A 12,050-nucleotide genomic window follows, 5' to 3' on the forward strand; every position below is an offset into this window, starting at 1 on the left:
GCGAGAAAACACGCCAATTAAACAATACACAACATTGACATTCATTTTTTACTGGTCGGTTAATTAACACACCTCTACTGAAAACCCACTGTCGCACAGTTTTTCACCCCCAGTGTTAATTAACTCACCTCTCAGACAGTTTTTCACCCTTGTTAATTAACACACGTTATTTACAGTTTTAACGTGGTAATACCGAGTAATAGTCGAAAAATTAATTTTCTTTCGATACACGTACAAATAACAACCATGACTGAGAATTATATGGTGGCTGTGTACAGATTCACCCTTCAGCAGTTCTCAGTGTCATTAAGTAATTATCTGAAAATCATTAGAAATTGTTTGGCTTTTAGCTCTGCCCAATGCTAACGTTTAGTATACGAAACATTTAAAGGGGAAGACCAACGATTTTCAACAAGGTTTCCATAAACCTTAAATATATATTGATAAATAATCCCCTCTGTAGCACAAGCAAAAAAGTTTTTGTAAGTAAGAAATTAATTTTTATTCAAACCGAAAGTGACATAGTTGGTTCAACACACTCACTGGGCTCTATATAGTAAGCATACAGATTTGGCACAACTGTCAATGAGATGGAAGGCAACTTTCCGCCAGCACTTTACAGTTCTCAATTCTGCTGCATAATGATTTGTCATTTGATCACTGAGGTCAACCCCTCCCATGCTGTTGTCTTTCTTAGTTAGCTTGATATCATTAGCGGAACCATGCGTTGTTAAAATCCTAACTTGTCTGCGATCGTACCAATTGACTGCCAACAGCTGCCCTTTGCTTACAGCAATAACTTCGTCTTTTTTTTTTAAAAATTTGTTTGATTCCTGGGGGCAATCCCTTACGGTTTGAACGAACCGTGCCTGTAACATATATTTGTTCAGACAACATATTAATACTTAAGTCTATACTAGTATAATAATTGTCTGCAATTAAATGATGATACTTTCCACCGTGGTTTCTCAACAATTTATCACATACATCATACGGCTGTCCATATTGTGAAGTTTTTATACTTGATGTGTGGTATAAGGTCTGATACAAATATCCAGTCCTAGAATGAGACAGGTTATATTCCATTGGTCCCCACTGATGATGTTTTTTAATTCTTATGTAGTTCACAAGATCGTGTCTGCCCTTAAAACCAACTATGCTTATGTTACATGTCAGAAGATATGCACGTGCCCAAGACGTATTAAAATTTGTAAATGGGATTATAATTTATAAATTAAACGAGACTTACCTGTAAGGTGAAGTTTGATTGTAATTCTATACCGTCATCTTCTTCAGTAGGGATCACATGAGATAAGCTCTAAGTCACGTGGTCGTCAGGTTTTAAAGTAATTGTACATATGCCAAAAAACATTCCCAGAAAAAACAAGGGAGGGAGTTTAAAAAACAGTTCTATTAGCAACCCAGGGAGGGCATGTGATCCCTACTGAAGAAGATGACGGTATAGAATTACAATCAAACTTCACCTTACAGGTAAGTCTCGTTTAATTTATAAATTCTATCCCGTCATCCTTCAGTAGGAATCCCATGAGATTTCAAAGCTTGGCATGTGTACAAAACATTCCAAACAAAAAATAATGAATAAACACCATAATCTAAAGTAATAAATGATGTTTATTATAAAGGATGCAATGTAAGCAAAACAAAAGAACAAGCTTCTCAGCTCTTATACCGGTACTGTAACCCCAGTAAAACACCAACTCTTGGCCAATTCAAAAAATCTAAACATAATAAACAATACTTATTATACATAGTTATAACATCAAAGTTATCACTCCAGCCTGCAACATAAATCTAATCCTTATGACTAGACAAAACAGACAATGCAAAATCTGCATTGTGAGCTACTGTGTCATTTACAGTATCTACAGGCAAATCATAAAACTTCTGAAACGTCCTACAAGATGCCCAACCTGCCACTTTCAATAAAGCTGTTAAAGATATGTTTCTACTAGCTGCACTAGTGGATGCTGCCCTAGTACTGTGTGCACTAAAAACCTTAGTGTTAATGCCTGCCTGTCTGAGTGTAGATTTTACCCATCGTGCTATTGTGGATTTAGACGCAATAGAATATGGTTTAACTGTTGTAATAAAAAGGTTACAAATATTACCCCTTAAATTAGTTGTGCGTGAAATGTATTCATTTAGTGTTCTAACTACACAAAGATTTTCATTTGAATATAAAGGTAAGACAAGGACTGGCTGTGCCCTATTAGGCTTTGACTGTTTTATAACAGAGGTAATTGGTATAGTTACTCCCTCTGGCTCCCATATAAAATCATTCATATTTAAAGAATGCAAAGATTGACATCTTTGTCCAGACAAAAGACAAAGTAAAGTTACTAATTTAATAGTTAACTGTGATAAAGTCAAAGAAACAAGAGGTGAAAGTTTTTCTAAAAAATTCAACACAGTTTCCACATTCCACACATGATTATATCGTGGTAAAGCTGGGCGCTGTTCAAACACACCTTTTAAAAAACGAGACACTAAAGGGTGCTGTCCAACTGAGAATACACTGTCATGAAGAACAATAGTCGAAGACAATGCAGATCTGGCCGTATTTAAGGCACTATATTTTAAACCCATGTTAAATAATTCCACAAGAAAATCTAATATGTCAGTCACAAAGGCAAACACTGTATCAACTTTTCTTCTACAACAAAACTGTTCCCATCTCTTGAGGTAGGTATCATATTGTTTTGAGGTTCCCAATCGCCATGATTTACAGATAATGTCTTGAGCTGCTTTCGATACTCCTTGCATCGCAAGGTTATTCCGGACAATGGACAGACTAGAAGAATTAACTTCCTCCATAATTTGTGTTCCACCTGTGGGTTGAAGGGTAGGAACAAAGTTGACTTGTTTAACTTGACTTCCCTTGGAGAATCGATTAACATCTTCAACATTGTTGAAAACCAGGGTTGAGTAGGCCACATTGGGAGGATCAAGATTATGTGAGATATCTCTTCTATTTTTATCTTTTTCAAGACCTTGGATACAACACTGAAAGGTGAAAAACCATATGGTAAATGAAAAGATTTCCAACATATAGAAAAAGCATCAATTGCTATAGCCTTAGGATCTGGTTTCCAGGAAACATAACAGTTTACTTTATTATTTAATCTAGAGGCGAACAAATCAACATCAGGTTCCCCAAATGTATTTATGATCTTATCAAAAATGGCCTTATCAAGTGTCCATTCAGTGTTATGGTCAAAATTACGTGACTCTCTATCAGCCACCACATTATTTATTCCAGCTACATGACTAGCAGTTAAATTAATGTCTTGCTGTAAGCAAAATTCAAATATCGTTTTAGTAATGGAATTACATTGAGGTGATTTGCTGCCCCCCTTGTTGTTAATGTAGCAAACTGCTGTTGTATTGTCAAGCTCAATACGAACAGATGTATTGCGATGTATAGCACATAAGGATTTTAGACCAAATAGCGCAGCCTGCAACTCTAAGCAGTTAATATGCCATTGACTCTCATCAACATTCCACCTACCTCCAGTCGTAATATTGTCACATACTGCCCCCCAGCCTAATAAAGAGGCATCAGTCCTGATAAACACTGTTGGGGGTTCTATGATAAGTGGCTTGTAGGCTTTGACAAGATTATTAGACCACCAATAAATGTCTTTTTTAGCTTCGATGGATAAAGTCATACATTGTTCATAATTACCATGTGCCAATTTAAGTGCAGATATTTTTTCCATCTCAATATTCCTATAAAAAAGTTCTCCATGCTCAACTGCTGGTAGACAGGAAATATAAATACCTAATAGTTTTGCAACAGTACGTATCTTGGGTTTCTTCATTAACAACAATTCATTTGCAAACTTAATGGCATAATCAACTTTCCTTGCAGGAAGTCTAATGTTCATTTGTTCTGAATTAAGAACAAAACCTAAATGTTCAAGCTTTTTTGTAGGGGTCAATACAGACTTATCTTTATGCACAACAAAACCTAAGGATTTAAATAAAGTAACAGTTATGTTAATGTTTCTACAGCAATTCTCATAAGAATCACTCATTAAAAATACATCATCAATATAGCCACTTGATGTAAGAGCTTGTTGTCTGAGAAAAGCAAAAATAGGTTTCAAAAGCTTAGTAAAATAGCGCGGTGCTGAAGCTAAACCATTTGGGAGTACTCGAAACTGATAAAGTTCGCTATTCCATTGAAATTTCAGATACTTCCTGTAATTTCTCGCAATTGGTACAGAATAGTAGGCATCCTTCAAATCTAGTGATGCCATAAAACATGAAGGCTCTATTAAATCAATAATTGTTTGAATCGTGTCCATTTTGAAATGATGATACACAATATATTCATTGAGATTTTTAAGATTTAAAATCATTCGATGAGAACCATCCTTTTTTGGCCTAATAAATATTGTGGATAAAAATTCTCCATTCTCATGAGATGTTAATTCTATAACACCTTTATCAAGAAATTTGCTTAATTCATGTGAGATGATCTCCTGCTCAGTTTTATTAAAAACATGCTGATTGGGTTTACTTAACTGAACCGGTATTTCTGTAAATTCGAGTTCAACCCCCTGTATAGCGTTGAGAATCCAAGGATCGGATGTGTATTTTTCCCAAACATGGGTAAAATTTTCCAGTTGTCCACCTTGAAACATTTGAAAATCATACTGTAACTCAGACAACAAACTGCTTCCATCATGAAAAGTGGATAAAGACACACAAGTATCTAGTGGTAAGGGATAATGAGACTGACACTCACCTACCTCTGTGTTATCAGACAATAAATCATGCTCACTGGTACTTAGACTTTGGGTTTGTTCAGACCCGGTACATGTATTTTTCTTCGTTTTGGTGGCGGCACACTTCGTTTGTCTAAAAAACGATTTCCACCTGGCCTTCCATAGTTTCTGCTATTTGATTTATAAGCGTATCTTCTATTCTTGGCTTCCATTTTATTGTAGGGGCTATATCTTGTGGATTCCCTGCTGTAACTTGAACGATCTCGATTCACTTTCTGTACAACCCTGTTGGTTTCAGAAATCTCTCGTAGTCGATCAGTTAAATCAGCACCAAACAGCAAGGCACCGTTCGGTCCTTTAATTGTACATAATGAACGGTAATTAGTGTTAACGTCTGTTTTCATCAGAACTCGGCGTCTGCCATTTACTTCTGCATTAACTGCAGCCAAAAGTGCCATGGAATCGGTGAGGAATTGGTGTCCATGTTTGTTTACATTGACAGTGTCAATGGCCGTAGCGCCCCCTGTAGACGTCATAAGTAACTCTGCCAACTTTGTAAGCGGGATAAACGCCTTCATAATGATGTTCTGAATTTTTTGAAGTTTAATGTCGGTTGAGCGTGTTTCCCCGCTCAGCGACTCCCAAATTGGCGGATTAACTTTAGTTTGAGTCAAATTTTGACAATTTTGTGGGCGTGTATAGCGGTTGAGTAATTCATTCGTCTTTTCTTCGGACAACCCATGTTTGATCATGTTATTTACCGCTTCTGCCAGACTGGCTTCAATATTAGGCCCACATACTTCATCAATATTATTATATTGAGAAAAATAGTTCGTTAAACAAACGGGATTTGAAACTTCTTGTTCGCTTTGACCAGAATGTGACCTGGGGGGCTCTTTCTTCCCACTACCAGAAACAAGTAATTGTTGCAATGCCGTTGTGCCGTCAACTACTTCAGTATTATTTACATTTTCTTCGTCGCTTTCATCTTGCTCGTCGTAATGAGACGAACAGTGCGAACTGATTTCATCTTCCTTGTCAAAATAATAGTTAAAGAATTCCTGTTGATTTTTCTTCAACTGTTCAATATTTTCTGTTTGAGATTTTCTAAAATCATCCATCATTAATTTCATCGAAGACGAAATAGAAGACGATATTGCAGCTGCAAACGAATTTTCGTTCGAAATATTCAAATTCCTGTTAGGAAAAACTGCTGGTTTATTCAGTTGCTCAATAGAGCCCGCTGCGGCACTAATACTAGAAGTAGGCCTAGCTGCACTCGACCGGCTGTGATTTGACTTTTTCTGCGAAGGTTTCCCTTTCGAAGAAGGGGGTGTCGGGATCAAACTTTTCCCCCCAACAGCATTTGGATGCTTTGTAAGTAAGTTAGGTTTACTTGTCAAAAAATTATCAGATCCATCAGTGATTACACTGGTTTTATCCGAGCTACTTTTATTATCACACTCAGGCGACGCCATGACAGGTCGTGCTTCGCTCATCAAGACAAATGAGCGATAAAATAAAAAGATCTAAACCACAAAAAAAAAGTTTCGTTCTAGCGGGTTTCCGCCGAAACCAGGTTCACCAAGCAAAGCAAAAGGTGAGAGTGGTAACTAAACCGTAAAAATGACAAATTATTGTCATTAAAACAAAGATCAAATAGACAGAATTGTCTGCTATGTGACCACGCTCTCGAGACCAAACGAGCTACTGACGACCACGTGACTTAGAGCTTATCTCATGGGATTCCTACTGAAGGATGACGGGATAGAATTAAAAGTTTTTTTTTTCGGCTCCATCGAACTGTCGCTGACATGAAAACAACGAAGGAGTTTCTAAATATTGGTGTCTCTTGGGATAAGTCTTTCACATTCCAATACTGTTCTAATGTATGCTTTCCTACTAAGCCCATATTTATGATCAACCCGATAAACGCTCTCATTTGATGTACATCAGAGTTGGAATCCATAAATCCATATTATATCTATATTGAAAGTATTTGTTTGTTTCGTCTACCAAAAACTGCCAGAGATTTATTATTTGTCAAAAAATTTATCAAAATACTTCACAGGTTCATGACAGTTCTCTGGATTCCACACAGGACCGGACTCTGCTGTAAAATCATGTAAGATTGGGGGGCCTGTCATTTTGTCTATCATTCACATGTATCCAAATGTCGTTTAATTGGTCTTCTGTACCAAAATTATCATCTTGATGTACTAGTGTTTCAACATCATTAGGCCTAATATTTATCGTCAACTCCATCGAGCATCTACTTGGTATGTTTACATTTACATCTCGTTCTTGACAATCTCGATCTGATTCACTTGAATCTGACTCGTATGCAGACAGTTCATCAATGTTAGACGAACAATTTTCTTCATCAGAAATATGGATCATGTCAACAACATCGTCTACAGTAACGTATTAGGGCGAGGACGCTTACGGGGTTTTGTGGCAGACGCCATGTTATTGACAGTCCCGGGCTGTCTGTTTATGTTATCGCTAAGTAACGGTAATATCCGGCTTCAAATCAAAACAATATAAGAGTTACCGTTTTTATAAATTAGATTATGCACTTCTTTCACCCATTAGTCGATAAAAATAGAATTATCTCATTCAGCCAATCGTGTACATTGTTACTGTCGCGACATTAATGTCGCTATCCCCGTAAAACGCGCGTGTCTGAAAACGACATTCATGTCGTTATCCCCCTAAAAGGGTTAACTTAAGCCTCTAGAGCATTCACAAGATTTTTCAAAGTGATCAAGGGTCATAACTCTGGCAGTATTTATTGGAAATTGCTGAAAATCAATAGGCTTCTTTGTCTCATGACCTTAAACACTGTGTATAAATTTAAATTTCAATCGGATATTAACTTTGACCTCTAGAGCGTCTACAAGTTTTTTTGAAGTGATCAAGGGCCATAACTCAGGCAGTAATTATCGAAAATGGTTGAAAATCAATAGGCTTCTTCGTCTCACGGCCTTAAACACTGTGTATAAATTTAAAGTCAATCGAATATTAACTTGGACCTGTAGAGTGTCCACAAGATTTTTTGAAGTGATCAAGGGCCATAACTCTGGCAGTAATTATTGGAAATCACTGAATATCAATAGGCTTCTTCGTCTCATGACCTTAAACACTGTGTATAAATTTAAAGTCAATCGGATATTAACTTTAGCCTCTAGAACGCCGGACGGACGGACAGGGGGGACAACAATATACGGCCACATTTCAATGTGGGCGTATAAAAAGGCGATTTTTCGTATAATCAGGGGCCATAATTCAGGAAGTTACGATCCGATATGCGACAATATCGAAAGGAACCAAGATCTTTAGGTTATAAACATGCATTTCAAGTTTCATCAAAATCGAATTAAAATTGCGACCTCTACAGGGTCCACAACCTTGATATACCATATTTTTACACTATTTGGGTATAGGCGGCGCCATTTTGTCCGGCAGTTTTGGTCCGATTTTCACGAATTTCGGACTCAACCTTCATTCCACTAAAATTATGACTTTTTTCTGTCATAATGGTAAAATAACGTGAACAAGTATCCCCTAATAATTTTTTTTAAAAATAGAACACAAATATAGTCCCTCACGTTGGCAGCAGTGTTCAAAGTAAATGTAAATATAACTTTTAAAAAGAAATATCACCCCAAGCTATCCACATTTTAACATTTTTGCCTTTCTTTGGATATATGGTCGTCTTCTTTGCTTTATTGCGTCGATAATAAAAATATATAGTTGAAATCTTCGACAATGCAACACTGTAACCCAGGTATCGTTTAATCTTGTGTATCTAGCACTAATTTCTTTCACATTCGTTTAATATCAAATCTTTGTTTAAATATTTGTAAAAACTCTTTAAAATCACCATAAATCGTTTAATTTGTACTACTGTCCAGTTTAAAGATGACCATTCAATTTTGATAATGAGTGTCCAATTTACAAGTGTTTAATTTCTCAATCATTGTTAAAAAATAAACAACCCAATTGATTAATGATGTATAATGATTAATTTTTGAACAGTGATCAGGAAATTAAATACATTTAAATTGGACACTCATTATCAAAATTAATCAGTCAGCTTTAAACTGGACACATGTACAAATTAGATGATTTTTAGTGATTTTAAACAATTTTTACGAATTTTTAAACAATGATTTGACATTAAACGAATGTGAAATAAATTAGTGCTAGATACACAAGATTAAACGATACCTGGGTTACAGTGTAATATTCCTCTATGTAGCTTGTATTAAATCCCAAAGTTTTGATTCAATTTAGTTTTCCAAAGTCTAGAATTATTAGCTGTAAGTTTTGTGTTATCGTCTGTTTGAAAGCATACCGTATCCAAGATGGCGGCGACACGCTTGATCTCGGCTCGAGTATCCGTATTCTTCGCATCACAACGTCAAAAAAAATAACAAATAGTTTATTTCTTCGACATTTTCACATTCTACGATATGCCTGGCAGTAAATCATAAAAAATCTAATTCCATTTCACTCTTCATATCATAAAATTATTAGCTGTAAGTGACAAAGTGAAAATATTGGAATACTGCCAAAGTCATTGACACGGTGTGAATTTTCACCTCTGACCTATTACGTAAATACTGGAAGATCCTTTTTTGAAACTTATGTTTTTTATTCGATAATTGGCGAATATAACATTCCTTGCCATTGGGTGCTTTATTTTTATTACTCAATCACCATTAATTTATGAAATAAACACAATAGAAATCTGTTGATTGATCTGGCGCTTTTGTTCGCTAATGCCGTTGCAAAGAATGATGGGTCTGCGAGTTGATTCGCTACCGTGAGTCACTTGGTGCGAGTTGTTTCGCTATTGTCAAAAATGGGTTAATAGACAATTTCATAAAGATGACATGTCGTTTGAGGGTTCACAAGGTTCTAAAAACTAAAACAAGGGCTGTAACTCTGGAAGTAATCTACAGAAACTGTTGAAATTCGACAGACTTTTTTGTTTTACTAATTCAAATAATACATATCAATTTCATACAGATCGGATGATAACTTTTGTCGTTCGAATGTTCACAAGGTTCAACAAAGTAAAACAAGGGTCATAACTATCGAAGTAATTGACAGAAATTGCTGACATTCTATAGGCTTCTTCATTTCACTAATTTAAATGATGCATATGAATTTCATACAGATTGGGTGATAACTTTTGTCGTTCAAGTGTTCACAAGATTTAACAATGTGAAACAAGGGCCATAACTCTAGATGTAATTAACAGAAATTTGCTGAAACTCAATAGGCTTGTTCGTTTTACTAATTTAAACGATACCTATAAATTTCATACAGATCGGATAATAACTTTTGTCGTTAAAGCATTCAGAAGGTATAAGAAAGTGAAAAAAAGCCATAACTCACAGTGTAATTAACGGAAATTGTTGAAATTCAATAGCCATCTTCATTGCACTAATTTAAAAGATGCATATCAATTTCAAACAGATCGGATGATAACTGTTGTTGTCATTAGAGCAATCACAAGATTCAACAAAGTGAAACAAGGGCCATAACTCTAGATTTAATTAATGGAAATTGCTGAAATTCAATAAGCTTCTTTATTTTACTAATCTAAATGATGCATATAAATTTCATACAGATCGGATAATAACTTTTGTCTTAGAGCATTCACAATTAGGTACAACAAAGTGAAACAAGGACCATAACTCATGGCGTAATTAACGGAAATTGCTGAAATTCAATAGGATTCTTCGTTTCACTAATTTAAATGATGCATATCAATTTCAAACAGATCGGACGATAACTGTTGTCATTAGAGTGTCACAAGATTCAACAAAGTGAAACAAGGGGGCCATAACTCTAGATGTAATTAACGGAAATTGCTGAAATTCAATAGGCTTCTTTGTTTTGCTAATTTAAATGATGCATATAAATTTCATACAGATCGGTTGATAACTTTTGTTGTTAGAGCGTTCACAAGAAGCAACAAAGTGAAACAAGGGCTATAACTCTAGATGTAATTAACGGAAATTGCTGAAATTCAATAAGCTTCTTTGCTTTACTAATCTAAATGATGCATATACATTTCATACAGATCGGATAATAACTTTTGTCGTTAGAGCATTCACAAGGTACAACAAAGTGAAACAAGGGCCATAACTCACGGCGTAATTAACGGAAATTGCTGAAATTCAATAGGATTCTTCGTTTCACTAATTTAAATGATGCATATCAATTTCAAACAGATCGGATGATAACTGTTGTCATTAGAGCGTTCACAAGATTCAACAAAGTGAAACAAGGTCATAACTCTAGATGTAATTAATGGAAATTGCTGAAATTCAATAGGCTTCTTTGTTTTACTAATTTAAATGATGCATATAAATTTCATACAGATCAGTTGATAACTTGTTGTTAGAGCGTTCACAAGAAGCAACAAAGTGAAACAAGGGCTATAACTCTAGATGTAATTAAAGGAAATTGATGAAATTCAATAAGCTTGTTTGTTTTACTAATCTATAAATGCATATAAATTTCATACAGATCGGATAATAACTTTTGTCGTTAAAGCATTCAGAAGGTATAAGAAAGTGAAAAAAAGCCATAACTCACAGTGTAATTAACGGAAATTGTTGAAATTCAATAGCCATCTTCATTGCACTAATTTAAAAGATGCATATCAATTTCAAACAGATCGGATGATAACTGTTGTTGTCATTAGAGCAATCACAAGATTCAACAAAGTGAAACAAGGGCCATAACTCTAGATTTAATTAATGGAAATTGCTGAAATTCAATAAGCTTCTTTATTTTACTAATCTAAATGATGCATATAAATTTCATACAGATCGGATAATAACTTTTGTCTTAGAGCATTCACAATTAGGTACAACAAAGTGAAACAAGGACCATAACTCATGGCGTAATTAACAGAAATTGCTGAAATTCAATAGGATTCTTCGTTTCACTAATTTAAATGATGCATATCAATTTCAAACAGATCGGACGATAACTGTTGTCATTAGAGTGTCACAAGATTCAACAAAGTGAAACAAGGGCCATAACTCTAGATGTAATTAACGGAAATTGCTGAAATTCAATAGGCTTCTTTGTTTTGCTAATTTAAATGATGCATATAAATTTCATACAGATCGGTTGATAACTTTTGTTGTTAGAGCGTTCACAAGAAGCAACAAAGTGAAACAAGGGCTATAACTCTAGATGTAATTAACGGAAATTGCTGAAATTCAATAAGCTTCTTTGCTTTACTAATCTAAATGATGCATATAC

At 35.1% G+C, this 12,050-nt stretch overlaps 1 protein-coding gene across 1 annotated transcript; it reads right to left on the reverse strand.

The window, feature by feature from the left end:
* Positions 1-1,614: 1,614 nt before the first annotated feature.
* Positions 1,615-5,881, reverse strand: LOC126828376 (uncharacterized). The gene is made up of 2 exons (XM_050558152.2): positions 4,775-5,881; positions 1,615-3,024 (listed from the first exon to the last, which is right to left on the reverse strand). The coding sequence occupies exon 1, from the start codon at positions 5,876-5,878 to the stop codon at positions 4,817-4,819; it is 1,062 nt and encodes a 353-aa protein (XP_050414109.2). The 5' UTR covers positions 5,879-5,881; the 3' UTR covers positions 1,615-3,024; positions 4,775-4,816.
* Between the last annotated feature and the right edge of the window lie 6,169 nt (positions 5,882-12,050).

The sequence above is a fragment of the Patella vulgata genome, chromosome 7 (assembly GCF_932274485.2).
Source record: "Patella vulgata chromosome 7, xgPatVulg1.2, whole genome shotgun sequence".
Taxonomy (NCBI): Eukaryota; Metazoa; Mollusca; class Gastropoda; family Patellidae; genus Patella; species Patella vulgata.